The following is a 13,702-nucleotide window of genomic DNA, read 5'->3' on the forward strand; positions in this document are numbered from 1 at the left end:
TCATTGGGCTTGCTGTGGTGGAATTTTGTCCGATTAGCTGCTTTGTTACCATCATGTGACATTCCATACCATTAGTTTCGGTGTGAAAGAAACACAATGACAATGGGTGTATGTCATCCATTATGTGTTGATTTGTAGACTGAAGGCAACAATAACAGTAAATATAGTCCATATGCACCAGATTGATTTCCATTCTGGACACAGGACGAATGAGAGAACATTGTCAATTTCCACACCAGTTTCCATCGGCATCCTCCAACCTCATGAGTCACAGGCTCCCCCGCCTTAAGAGTAATTCTGGCAGGGTGAGGAAGTGAGGAAGGAGCCTTGGAGTACCATGGTGTGAGCTAAGCCCTTGCAAGGATGGTCATGGAAGCTAGAGAGACAGGCATCTCTGCTCAGCACTCGACCCAAGGCTGGGGGGGGGGCGCTTCCCTGGCAACCTAATGGGGAAGTGAGATCTGCTGGAGGGTTAATGCTGTGAGTGCCTCCATCCCACGCTCAGGTTGTGTATGGGTGTAAATAAAACCATAGCTCCTAAACATGCCACCATCTCCTCTGACCTTTGTTGCAAGGAAAGTGCAGGAACCCCTGGAGCCTCTTGGAGTTTGAGGTGCACACAACAGGGCCAGGAAGCAAAGCCTTCCTTTTTCAAAAGTGTCTTTCGCTCCCCTTCCAGCGGCATTGTGACAGGAATCTACACAACCAGTTCTCCTCAGGCCTGCCACTACATTGCTCAGGACTGCCGAGCCAATATCATTGTGGTCGAAAACCAGAAACAACTGGACAAAATCATGCAAGTAAGAGACTTCAGCTTCTTCTTCTTAAAAAAAACATCTATAGATGGGGCCAATATGGCCAACTATCGCCCAGTCTCAAATCTTCCATTCTTGGGCAAGGTGATTGAGCAAGTGGTTGCTGAACAACTCCAGGCACACCTGGAAGAAGCGGACCATTTGGATCCCTTCCAGTCAGGATTCAGGCCTCATAATGGGACTGAGACTGCCTTGGTCGTACTGGTTGATGATCTCCGGTGGGCTAGGGACAAAGGTGAGAGCTGTTACCTAGTTCTGCTGGATCTCTCAGCGGCCTCTGACACCATCGACCATAACATCCTTCTGGACCGTCTGGAGGGGCTGGGAGCTGGGGGCACTGTCATACAGTGGTTCCGCTCCTTCCTTCTGGGCCGTGTTCAGAAAGTGGTGGTGGGGGATGAGTGTTCAGACCCCTGCACTCTCACTTATGGGGTGCCTCAGGGTTCTGTCCTCTCCCCCATGCTTTTTAACATCTATATGCAGCCGCTGAGAGAGATCATCAGGGGGTTTGGGCTGGGTGTTCATCAGTATGGGGACGATACCCAGCTCTACCTCTCTTTCAAATCAGAACCAGTAAAGGCAGTGAAGTGTCTGGAGGTGGTTGGAGGATGGATGGCAGCTAACAGATTGAGATTGAATCCTGACAAGACAGAAGTACTGTTTGTGGGGGACAGGAGGCGGGCAGGTGTGGAGGACTCCCTGGTCCTGAATGGGGTAACTGTGCCCCTGAAGGACCAGGTGCGCAGCCTGGGAGTCATTCTGGACTCACAGCTGTCCATGGAGGCGCAGGTCAATTCTGTGTCCAGGGCAGCTGTCTATCAGCTCCATCTGGTACGCAGGCTGAGACCCTACCTGCCCACAGACTTTCTTGCCAGAGTGGTGCATGCTCTGGTTATCTCCCGCTTGGACTACTGCAATGCACTTTACTTTGAAGGTGACCTGGAAACTACAATTAATCCAGAATGCGGCAGCTAGACTGGTGACTGGGAGCGTCCGCCGAGACCACATAACACAGGTCCTGAAAGACCTACATTGGCTCCCAGGACATTTCCGAGCACAGTTCAAAGTGTTGGTGCTGACCTTTAAAGCCCTAAATGGCCTCGGTCCAGTATACCTGAAGGAGCGTCTGCACCCCTATCGTTCTGCCCGGACACTGAGGTCCAGTGCTGAGGGCCTTCTCGGTAGTGGCACCCGCCCTGTGGAACGCCCTCCCACCAGATGTCAAAGAGAAAAACAACTACCAGATTTTTAGAAGACATCTGAAGGCAGCCCTGTTTAGGGAGGCTTTTAATGTTTAATATATTTTATTTTATTTTTCTGTTGGAAGCCGCCCAGAACCTGCACAAGATATTTTGTGTTAGAAAGCTAACCCATTCCCAGAGGAATCGACTGGGGGCTGAAAGGAAAGGCTGGGTGCAGCTGAAGAAGGACCTTTGCTCTGGGGTGAAGCACCTGCTCTGCATGCAGAAAGTCTCGGGTTCGATCCCTGTCATCCCGTTAAAAGGATCAGATAGCAGGTGCTAAGAAATAACCTTCTGCCCAAGAGCTGCTGCCAGCCAGGGAAGACAATACTGGGCCCAGGGCCGTCTTAAGCATATCTGGTGCCCTGGTGTGAAGATCCCTCCGGCGCCCCCCCCCCCCGCCCCGTTTCCCAGCATGGCTGGCAGGCGGGCGCGGCGCACAGCGCGGCACCCACCCTGGCAGCCCAGTGCCCTGGGCCAGGTGGAGCAAAGCTCTGATCTGTCTCCAGGAGGGCATTGTTTTCTGGGAAGGACTGAAGAGCAGAGTCAGGCCTCACTGAGCAGCTGCAGATGAGGAGGACACTCCCCACATCAGCAGATCTTGCACTGGTGCTGGGGAAGGGGGGGCATAATCCAGCTGTGCCCAAAGTGGGTGGTCGTGCCCCCTGGGGGTGGGATCACTTGGCAGGGTGCTAGGAGGCAAGGGCTCACCTTGAAAAGATGGGCTCACTGGATCAAGTTCAGCCATTTTGTTGAATTAATTAAACCAAATACAGGCACCCCCCCCACACTTACACACATTTTACTCGCGTGCAACTATGTATATGCACAGCACCAGGGAATGAATGAATGAATGAATGAATGAATGAATGAAGTCAAACCAGGTAATGGTGGGAGAGAGCTGGAGAGTCCTCATGACTCCCAAGGAGACCCTCCCTGGAGCCTGAAGGGGACAGCAGTGAGGGCAAAGGATGCCCCGGAGAGACCAGAGGCACAGTGGGGCTTTATTTACATGGCTCAGCCTCCCCGCCTAACCGCTGATGTGCAGGATAGTGCAGCAGCCACAGAGGCCCCTTTCCTGCGCATCCTCCAGAGAGAGTTGTATGGAGAGAGAGAGAGCAGGGGAGAGAGCTGGAGAGCAGGGTGAAAATGGGTGTTGGGAGGCTTTGTAGAGGGTTCTCCCCACCTTATGTGGTTTCCTTTATGTGCAGGGGGCCCCAGAATGCACCCCCCACATAAGTGGTGGGAGACACACCTGTACTTTAAAATGGATTTGGAATAAATGTGCAATTGCTGATTGGGTCATGCATTCAGAACAATGCTTATTATAGGGTAAGGGGGAGGGACACTGGGGATGAGTTTAACCCCTGATAAAAGCCAAGCCTGCTGGGCGGGAGTTGGGTACATAAGCAGTGGCTCTTGTCAATAGATTGCTGGGGGCAGGAGGGATGCAGGGGCCCCAATTCCTTGGCCCGGGGAATCCTATGTACATGGCTGCTTGGAAGGAGCAGGGTCTCTCCCCTGCTTCTGGTTGTGTCATCCCTAGAAAGCACTGGCTGAGCGGTTTCCCCCTTGCCCTGCTCCTTTCCAAGGGAAAACCTGCTCTTCAGTGACAGATTGGAACAAAGGGAAATCCAGGGAAATTGCCGTTTGCTCTGACTGAGCACCAAAGAGTGGTTGTCCCTGAGGGAGGCCATGGGTGGTGGGTGGGGAGCAGTGGAACAAGAGGGGGTTTGGAGAAGCCCCAGGGCTGTGCTCCTGAATCAGCCTGGTCACCAGCAGCTCAGGTGGCCCCATGGCTGAGAGCCTTTTCCCAGCTCTTCCGGGTTCACTAGCTATGGGGCTTTTTTTGGAACAAGGATTTAAAATGCAATAAATTCACATATGTTTCATCTCCCCCCCCCCTAAATGTTGCACAGATCCAGAATTGTTTACCACACTTGAAGGCCATTGTGATGTACAGGGGGCCCTTGGCTGAGAAGCATCCCAATTTGTACACGGTATGATGGGCAAGGAACCACAAACCATACAAGAAATTCTGCTTCTTTCTGCTGATCTGATTCATTTTGTCTCTTCTTTCTTGTTGCTGGAATGCCTGAAAACCAATGAAAAATGCCTCCAAGAGTGCAAGTTGTTCAAAATAGTAGAGAACAGCTTTTCTTCGGAATACATTGTGCATGCAGAATATAGCTCACGTATGAAATAGCGTAGCTGGTGAGCTTGTTATCCTGCAAGCAGAATATTCCAAGGACTGTTTTCAATGAGTCTCTCAAGCCAAGGGCTGTAACCCAGCAGCACTGGCGGAGGAAGAGGAGTGCGGGGGGGGGGGAAGCGCACCGCCCCCCCCGGCAGCGCAATCCTGGCAGAGTGCCATTGCCCCGCCCCTGCAGGTGGCATGCTCTGCCCCCAGGACGCCTGTCACGCCCCTGGGATGCGCGCCAGCCCCGCACCTGCTTGGCATGCAGAAGGAAGGTCCCGGGTTCAATTCCCAACATCTCCAGGTCAGGCTGACAAAGAGTCGTGCCTGAAACCGTGGAGAGTCTCTGCCAGTCAGTGTAGACAATACTGAGCTAGATCACTGGTCTTCAGCTGGTGGGTTGTTGGGACGTGGCCTGATCCAAGGAAGTTTGGAAATATATGGCTGGAAATGAATAAAGGGATCCCCAAATGCACATTTGGGTTGAAAAGGTAGAAGAGTCATGGACCTCCAAAGAAGCAGAGTGTGGGGAGATTCAGGCAACACATAGTTAAACCATGGAACTCACTTCCACAGGAAGCACTGATGGCAAGCGTGCCAGCTTGCTCACGTGTCGTGTGCATGTGCGGCTGCCGTACACACAGACACAGTGGAATTTTGGGAGGGCCTGGTCCCCTCCTTGAAAATTTTGGGGGGCCCAGATGGCCACCAACCTAGATGGCTTTAAAAGAGAACTGGACTGACTGGTGGAGGAGAGGGCTCTCAAGGACTGCAAGCCCCGAGCCAGCCATGCTTCTGAATGTCAGTTTCTGGGAAGCATAGGATGGAAGGGGGCTCTTGTGTTCGAATCCTGTGTGAAGGTTTCCCATAAGGGACCAATGGCCTGATCTAGCAGGCCCTTCAAATATTCTCAAGACTACAGTGACAGATGCTGCAGTGGTCTGGATTGCTACAAGGTAGTGCCCAGCATTCCTCATGAATTCTTGTAAGAGGTCTTCCTGGAGCGTCTGCAGAAGAGCGCTGGGGCTCATTTCCCCTTTGCTCTTCAGATGCAGCCCAGCCTTTTCAAATGGTGGCATCAAATGTCTGTGGAAGCAGAAACTTTACCCTGATGCAGGAGCTTGCCAAGAAATCCGCAGCCAGGCAGCTTGGGAGCAGAAGGATTAGCGCTTCGTGGGAGGAACAGGGGTCACTTGGCCAGGATGAGGGCATGATGAAGCGTCACCAGGGAAGGAGAACTAATCCTTGACCCATAACAAGAGGGGTGGCACCTGCCCAGCGAGTGCAGAGGGCAGAAAAGGACATTGGCTCACGGAGAGTGAAATTGCCATAACAATGAACGTGGATTCAGGAATCTTTAGCTTCCATCGTCCATGCCTTAGACTTGACAAACAATTCAGTGTAGATAAGGGCAGCTTCAGATGAGCTCCTATCACTGACTTCAGTTAGATTAACTCTCCAGTAAGCGTCTGCTTATATATTATACATTTAAAACACCTCACCCCCAGAATCCTGGGAACTGTAGTTTGTTAAGAGTGCTGGGAACTGTAGCTCTGTGAGGCATGTTTGCAGCAAGTGTCTTTAGTTCAGGGGTCACCAACCTAAGGCCCATGGGCCAGAAGCGGCCAACGGAGGTCATTTGACTGGCCCACGTGCCGCCCCCAAACTGAGCTGCCCACTCGCGCTGTGCTAAAGCGGCATGGTGCGGGGACTCACTTCCGTGGCACTGGAAATTGCGTCTGCGCACGTGCAGATGCCGACAATTGCATCTGCGCAGACACAGATGCCTAAAATTGCAGGCGCGCACACGCATTCTGGCCCACGGAGGGATCTCCACGGGACCGATCCGGCCCAGGCAAGATAAACCTTGCTGACCCCTGTTTGAGTTGACTCACAGGTATTTGTACGTTGGGGGAATTTAGCAAGAGTAACAAAGATCAGAGTTTTTTTTATTTCTCTCTGGTAAACAGGCTATCAGGAAACAGAAGTTTAGCGATATTCGTTGATTTATTTAGCGCACTTGTGCCCTGCACTTCAGCCAAAAAGGCTCCCAGAGCAGAACAAGACAGGCCCTACCCTCAGGCTTACGAGAGCCCACCTGCTTTTGACATCTGCTCCTGAATTGTTTCAATTCCAGATGGTGCTTATAAGAATTGCCACACAACTCCAAAAATTAGCTATTTAATTTGCTTGTTTTCCCTTCTCTTCCCCTTTTTCTTTTGTGTCGTGTTTGGTTTTGCTTTTTTTTTTAGATTGTAAGGCATCAGGGAGGGACTGTCTTGCTTTTATTATTATATGAGCTGTTGTGGAAGTCATGTGGCTGAAGGGCAGGGTAAAAATGCTTTATTTAAATGTTGTTAAATAAACAATGTCTCTCCTTCCCTGTTCTTTTGCAGATGGATGAATTTATGGAGTTGGGCAATGAGATCCAGGATGGAGAGCTGGATGCTCTAATTGAGTCCCAAAAGCCAAATCAATGTTGCGTTCTGATCTACACATCCGGAACGACGGGGAAACCCAAAGGGGTGATGCTTAACCATGACAATGTGTGTATTCTAGGCACCCACCTCTCCCTGGGGGAGTGCATTTGAATCTTCAGCTTCAAATAGGCAGGTCCTGGTCGTGGGAATGCTTGGAAGTGACTTGCCATAAGAACACAACAGGACAGAAAGAAATGTTTCTTAAACTATAAGCAAGAGAGCAGAACAATCAATGGGGTTTGTTGGGATATCTCTCAAAAGCCTGCCTCCAGAATGTCAAAAATTTCACCCAAACCAGAACAGTTCAGGCCATGGCAGCTTCAGGTAGGGCTGGGAATGAACCCCATTTGAAATGGTGGAGAGCTGCTGACAGTCAGTGCAGAAGAGTGAGCCAGTAGTCTGAGTCTGCATAAGGCAGTTTCCTATGTTCCACATGATTTGCACACAGAACCTCTCGGGGTTCAGTTGCTTGCTTCTCCAGCTGGAAGAATAATCAGACAGCAGGTGATGGAGAAGACTCACCACCCCCAGACCCTAGAGAGCTGCTGCCTGCCAGAGTTTACCATGCTGGGCTAGATAGACAATAGTCTACCTCTGTGAAAGGCTGCTTCCTGTCTCCCTGACAGTGGATGCAAAGTTGGTGACTCCTGTTTCCCTACGTGATTTCTATTCTGGCTGGTTGACCTGCTCCTGACAGCTGTCAGCGGAGAGCGTATTTATAATATCACCCTCAGCCTGGAAAAATCCCTTGGCCACATATGTGGGCTGATGCCCTCTTTATGAAAGGATGTTTCCCTCTGCCTGTGATTAAATTCGGAGCCACAGCATCTCACAGGATGATGCAGTAAAGCATATTTAGATGTGCAGGAGACACCAAAGCCTTGGACTCAGAAGAAAGCTTTCTCTGCCACCAGCTCTTGCACCTGCTTGACCTCAGCCTTTGCCCATTGCCCTTCTCCTCCTCACATGCCACAAAGCTTCCCGGTCTTACTCCTTTGCTAGTCAAAGTGCTGGGGTCAGAGTGCCGACTGGCGCTGTTCACAGGAAACAAGGTCCTCCCCTGCTGAAACAACTTCACTGGCTACCAGCCTGTTTCTGAAGTTTGGGCCCAAGAACATAAGAACCTAAGAAGAAGCTCACTGCTGGATCCGGCCATCTGCCCAGCCTCTTGTTCCCACAGTGGCGAACCAGATGCCCCCAGCATCACCTGAGCCCAAGAGCCCCCCCCCTCCCGTGTGCCTCCGACTGTGGAGGCAGAGCAGAGCCATCACATCTACAGTAGTACTTTCGAGAGCCCTTTCCTCCATGAATTTGTCTAATCTTCTTCATCTCTCTATACACATCTGCCTGGGTGCTAAGCTCCTCGGGGAGCACCTTCTGTGGGTCCTGACAATATCAGAAGCTCAGTTGGTGGTGAGACAAGAGAAAGCCTTTTCTGTGGTGGCCCCCAGGTTGTGAAATTCCCTCCCAAGAGAGGTCAGACAGGCTCCCTCTGTCTATCCTTCTGCTGGGAGGTTAGGAGCTTCCTGTTCAGGCAAATGATGCTGAGCACTGGGCAGCTGCCACTGCAAACTGAACTTGAATGCTGATTTTAAATGTGCTTTTATGTACTTTAGCCATTGCTTTAAACTAGGGTTTACTTGGTATTTTATAATGATGTTTTTAGATGTAGTAAGCCACCTTGAATCCCAACCTGGGATTCTTCCAAATCCCTGGAGAGCTGCTGCCCTTCAGAGTCAACATTACTAGGCTAAATGGACTAACGGACCATGTAGCGTTTCAAGAAGTGCTAACTGGTGAATACAAAATCCGAAATGGACCAAAATCCCCCCTCCCATCCCCTCTGATCATGGAGTGACAGTTCCCTGAGTTCTCTGGGGAAAGGGATTGATTGCTAAACCACTCTGAAAACGGTAGCCCCCTGGACCAACTCCCACTCCCAGAATTATTTGGGGGCAAGCCATGAACTGCTTCAAGTGGACTCAGAATGTTTTCCATGCATGGTGTGAATGTGACCTTTGCTGATGGAGGGCTCCTCATTGACAAAGGACATCTGCTCCATTATCTAACTCCTCTGTATTTATCTGCACAGATAACCTGGACTTCGGCCCATGCCAGCCGGGCAGGGGACATGCAGCCGGCTGAAATCCAGCAGGAGACCATTGTCAGCTACCTTCCTCTCAGCCACATTGCTGCCCAGATTTATGACCTCTGGACTGGAATCAAGTGGGGAGAACAGGTCTACTTTGCAGAGCCAGATGCCTTAAAGGTCTGTGTAAAAAGAAATAAAATGTAATAATAATAATAATAATAATAATAATAATAATAATAATACAAAACGCCCCAGTTGTTTTTCACTCCTCAAAATTGTCAAGTTGACTTTGGTGTTTTTCAGCGAGATGATGCAGGAGACCCTTTAAAACTTTGGAAACCCCTCTGGAAAACGTTAAGAACCAGACTACATGGGGAACAAACAGTTAATTTACTGCCTTTGGGGGTGATTAAACCTTTCAACACCCTTTAAGTGTAAAGTATGACTAGTGATCGGGATGGTTAAAGTATCATTGACTACAGATATATGTTTTTATTCTAACTGTCCCTTCCTGGCCAAAGAGTCTGTAGATTTTGAAAGAAGTACAGAACTCAGGCTGAGCCAAAAGGGAGCACTTTTTGAGAATGTCTTTGGTAGCCACAAAAAGCCTTCCCCTCTTTTCAACAATGGGGTCTTCTCTGAAATGAAGCTTCACCCATTCTGAGTGAGGGCAATTCCTATCTAGGAATGATTGCCTTCACTCTCAAGTGGCTTTGTTTGACCTCAGAAATATCAACAATATGTAGCCAAATCGAAGTAGCTAGCTAGTGTCTGGCTATATTGTGTTGTCTATGCAATTTCTGGTTGTCTGTGGTCTCTGCTTCACAATTTTGCCCTCCATTCTTGGTCTTCTTAGGCGGGCTTGGTGGGTACCCTGAAAGAGGTGCTGCCCACCTCACATATGGGAGTTCCCCGGGTGTGGGAGAAGATCATGGAAAAGATCAAAGATGCCTCTTCTCAATCTGGCTTTGTGAAGAAGAAAATCCTGTCTTGGGCCATGTCGGTCAGCTTGGAACAAAACCTGAGTGCCTCTAATAGGTACGTCATGCAGATCTGGCCAGCAGGAGATTCAGCACAGCTTAGCACCAGGGACTCCTAGTCCTTAAAGACAAGCTCAGGGTAGACTTCCATATTGTAGCAAGACAATAGAAAGACAAAACTAGATGAACTGAGAAAATGGCTGCCTGACTTGGCTCTTTTGTGGAGTCAGCCAGAGCCATGCCCATCTCCCAGGTCACATGCAGGGGGAGGAAGCTCCAGACCAGAGGAACAGGAAGTTACCCTGAGTGGATGTCCCCCTTCCTGTGCCCACTCTAGGGAAATAAGGAATGTTGCATTTGACTGCACCAATGGATCACATCCCGCAGGAGGGATAACCCTGAGGGCCAGAGAATGGAAACTGGAGGGCTACATTCCTCTCTTCAGTTTGAAGTTCCCCACCCCTGGTGTAGTCCAACAACACCTGGAAAGCCACAGGTGGCCCACCCCTGGAGCAGAGCGTTTTTGGCCTCTGTCTGTCTCGGGAGACAATGGAAGAGTGTGTTTTAGGGAGTGAAGTCAAACCGCTGGAAGGTAGCAGCCCCTGCTGTGGCTGTAGAAACCAATGCAGGAGAGACAGGTTTGGTTGAAGCTGGGGCAGAAGAAGGTGTCTGGTTGTGCTGATGCAGATGCACAGTAGACTGGACGAGATATTATTCGGGGGGGGGGGCTTTTCCCTGTGGCCGCTTTGCATCTTGTTCTGTTCTTGATGTCAGTCAGAAATAAATTCAATTGGGCCTCTTTTTCTGCATCTCAAAGCTATTGCCATTTCTCTTGTGTGTGTGTGTGTGTTGGGGGGGTATCCCTCCCTCCCTCCCTCCCTCCCTCCCTCCCTCCTCTTTTATTTTCCATAGTGATTTAAAGCCCTTTCGAATGAGGTTAGCAGACTCTTTGGTACTTGCTAAAATCCGCCAGGCTCTGGGCTTTTCTCGGTGTGAGAAGCACTTCTGTGGGGCCGCTCCTCTCTCGACAGAAGCGCTGCACTTCTTCCTGGGCCTCAACATCCCCTTGTATGAAGCTTATGGGATGAGCGAGACCACCGGCCCACACTGCATGTCCAGCCCATATGTTTACCGGCGTTACAGGTAAAGCCGTGCCATCTTCGTTCTCGCAACCTGGTCAGAAACAATCTTGCAGTCAGGACAATGGCCCTCATTAGGGATTGGTAAGAAATTTGATTCCATTCACATTGAAATGCGAACCAACCTAATTTGTGCTTGCACCACAATACAGTCACCTTTGAAACTTGCATTTCTCTGAATTTTGCAATGCAATTCTCCAGCCCAAGTAGTGTGGTCCAAAAATACATATATTGGGGTAAAGTATGTATATGAATGTATGTATCAGTGAAAATAAAGTACAGAAATGCTGGTATTGAGTAATGCAGCTTCTGGGACAAGAAGGGCTGAGGGGAACCAGAAGGTGTTAGCTGTATTTCTTCCCACTGCTGGTGTTTGCACATTTAACTTTTTTAAAAAAGTTTTTCCCAGCTGCCATCTTGCCTTTGTCCCCCAGTGTTGAAGTCGAATAATTCCGAAGCCTTGTGCATCAAAACAGATGCCTGCCATCTATTTTTATTTTTATTTTACGCTGGAGCCATCTTCCCCAAAATCTCCAGGGCTACAGAACAACTCCAGTTCTGGGGCTCTGAGTTTTACAGCATCTGTGTGTCAGAACACTCACATGTTTCCCCCCAACAAACATACACAATTATTTATTTTTCCACATGGGAGCTCAGAAAAGGGACCCAGGCAGGCCTTTGGAGGACGCTTGGGCCCTGTCATCTGCCCAAGCTCAGGCCTGCTGTGGGAGGACCATGATGATGCGACTGTCTGCTCTTTGGGCTGTTGGTGTTATCGCTGCTGCTGCTGCTGTTCATGGTCTCTTTCCCTTGCAGCTGCGGCAAAGCTATCCCAGGCTGCAAAGTGAAGTTAATGAACAAGGATGACGACGGCAATGGGGAGATTTGTTTCTGGGGGCGAACTGTTTTCATGGGCTACTTAAACATGGAGGACAAGACCAGGGAAGCGCTTGATGAGGATGGCTGGCTGCATTCTGGAGATCTGGGGAAGATGGACAGCGATGGGTTCCTCTACGTCACAGGAAGAATTAAAGGTGAGGTGCCCTTGTGCAACACTTCCTGGGACCTAGTCATTCTCAGCAGTCCAGCATGCTTAGCACAGGGTTGCTCAGTGGAGAGATGACACAGGTCACACAGGGGTGGAGGGGGTCACACCTTCTTAGTGTGTTTTTAGGGGGACCCTCCTCAACCAAGCATCCTGTGTTTTCTCCCCTTGTTAGCATCTACAGGGCCAGCCCACCCCTGAGGCAAGGGGAGGCAACCACCTCAGGCTGCCCTTTCTTCCTTGGTGGAGAGGGGGCTCCATTTTGGGATCTGCCTCAGGTGCCCAAAGGTCTTGGTCTGGCCCTGGCAATCTTGCTCTCTCCTTTCCTGCTATCAGCTCTCTTGCTATGCCAAATCTGCAGGGAATTGTCCTGCCCTGCCCCCTTCTGGTGGTTTTGCAGGTGGCACTTCAGTCTAGCATTTCCACAGGGTCACACAGAGGAGCTGCTTTGTACGTAGAAGTTTCTGGGTTCAACACCTGGCATTTCCAGTTTAAAGATGATGGGGAAAATCTTTCTCTGCTGGAGGTTTTCTCCTCTGGTCCTTGTGGGAGGGAGGCCAGCTCAGGGTTTGTCTGCTTCCAATGTACACTGAGTTGTGGTTCTCGAAGCCACATAACCCCCTCAGCATTCCAGTGTACTGGATGCAATCCTGGTATTGACAAATTTGTCCAGTTTCTCTCAGTTTCTCATTATTCTGACCATGAACTTGGTTTTTCATATTTCCACATCACTTTGCTTTTTTTTTATCCTCTGAATTTCAAAGGATAATTGTGTTTCAGTTCACATGTTGAAGTGTGAATTAAGTAGTTTCTCATTAAAATACATTAAAATACAGACAGAAACAAAATTCTCTCCCTGCTCCCACCATCCCCTTAGTCCCTCGTATACAGAAGGTTCTCTGCCAAAAGCAAGGGCTTTACATTTCCCCCACTTTCTTTTTTCTTCTTCCATGGAAAATTGGGCTAGCACTACAGATGGGCAAATAAAACAATTTCAGTTTCTTGTCTTCCCAGTCTTAAGTTCAGTTCTACACAGTCCCACACTGATTGTTCAAAATTACTTTTTAAAAATAATAATAATTAAATTGCCAGACATATAACCTGTTAGTTTTCCCCTGTCCTCGCAACAGCAACCCCAACTACCATCCAGTTGTATTCAGTACAAATTTCTCCTGACACCCACCTTTAAAAAATGCAATTTTGGCAACTATAAACATTTTTGCCAAGTAATTTCCCAAATACAATGCAGTATAACCTGCTATTTTCACTATTCTGGGCAACTATTTTTTGTCACACTTTTTGTACGGAGAACTCTACTGCAAAACCAAGAGAAGTGTGGACTTTGAAGGAGGCCTGACTAGGCTTTTATTTTGCAAATTTCTCCCCCATCCTAGAAGCCACATGCATGTCCTTTCTTTGGGGCCTCCCAGTGTCTTCTCTGACTCATCAGAAAGCAAGCTAAGCCACCCATAAGTAAAAGAGTGGGATCTAAACTCCACAATGAGGAATGCCTCCTGCCTGCCTGTCTCTCTCTCTCTCCCCCAGAGTGCAAACCAGTGTTTTCTGTTCTCAGAGATCCTGATTACAGCTGGGGGTGAAAACATCCCTCCAGTCCCCCTCGAAGATGCTGTCAAGAGGGAGCTGCCTCTTGTGAGCAACACCATGCTGATTGGAGATCAGAAGAAATTCTTGTCCATGTTACTGACTTTAAAG

The 13,702-nt window shown here is 49.4% G+C and overlaps 1 protein-coding gene across 1 annotated transcript in view; it reads left to right on the top strand.

Annotated features, from left to right (window-relative positions):
* Positions 1-13,702, top strand: part of ACSBG1 (acyl-CoA synthetase bubblegum family member 1) — a 29,696-nt gene that overhangs the window by 8,671 nt on the left and 7,323 nt on the right. The window contains exons 5-12 of the mRNA XM_035137911.2: positions 680-800; positions 3,976-4,056; positions 6,650-6,799; positions 8,826-9,002; positions 9,682-9,863; positions 10,718-10,948; positions 11,761-11,978; positions 13,563-13,702. Of these exons, the coding sequence (XP_034993802.1) occupies positions 680-800; positions 3,976-4,056; positions 6,650-6,799; positions 8,826-9,002; positions 9,682-9,863; positions 10,718-10,948; positions 11,761-11,978; positions 13,563-13,702 (1,300 nt within the window). The remainder of the gene's footprint in view (positions 1-679; positions 801-3,975; positions 4,057-6,649; positions 6,800-8,825; positions 9,003-9,681; positions 9,864-10,717; positions 10,949-11,760; positions 11,979-13,562) is intronic.

The sequence above is a fragment of the Zootoca vivipara genome, chromosome 14 (assembly GCF_963506605.1).
Source record: "Zootoca vivipara chromosome 14, rZooViv1.1, whole genome shotgun sequence".
NCBI lineage: Eukaryota > Metazoa > Chordata > Lepidosauria > Squamata > Lacertidae > Zootoca > Zootoca vivipara.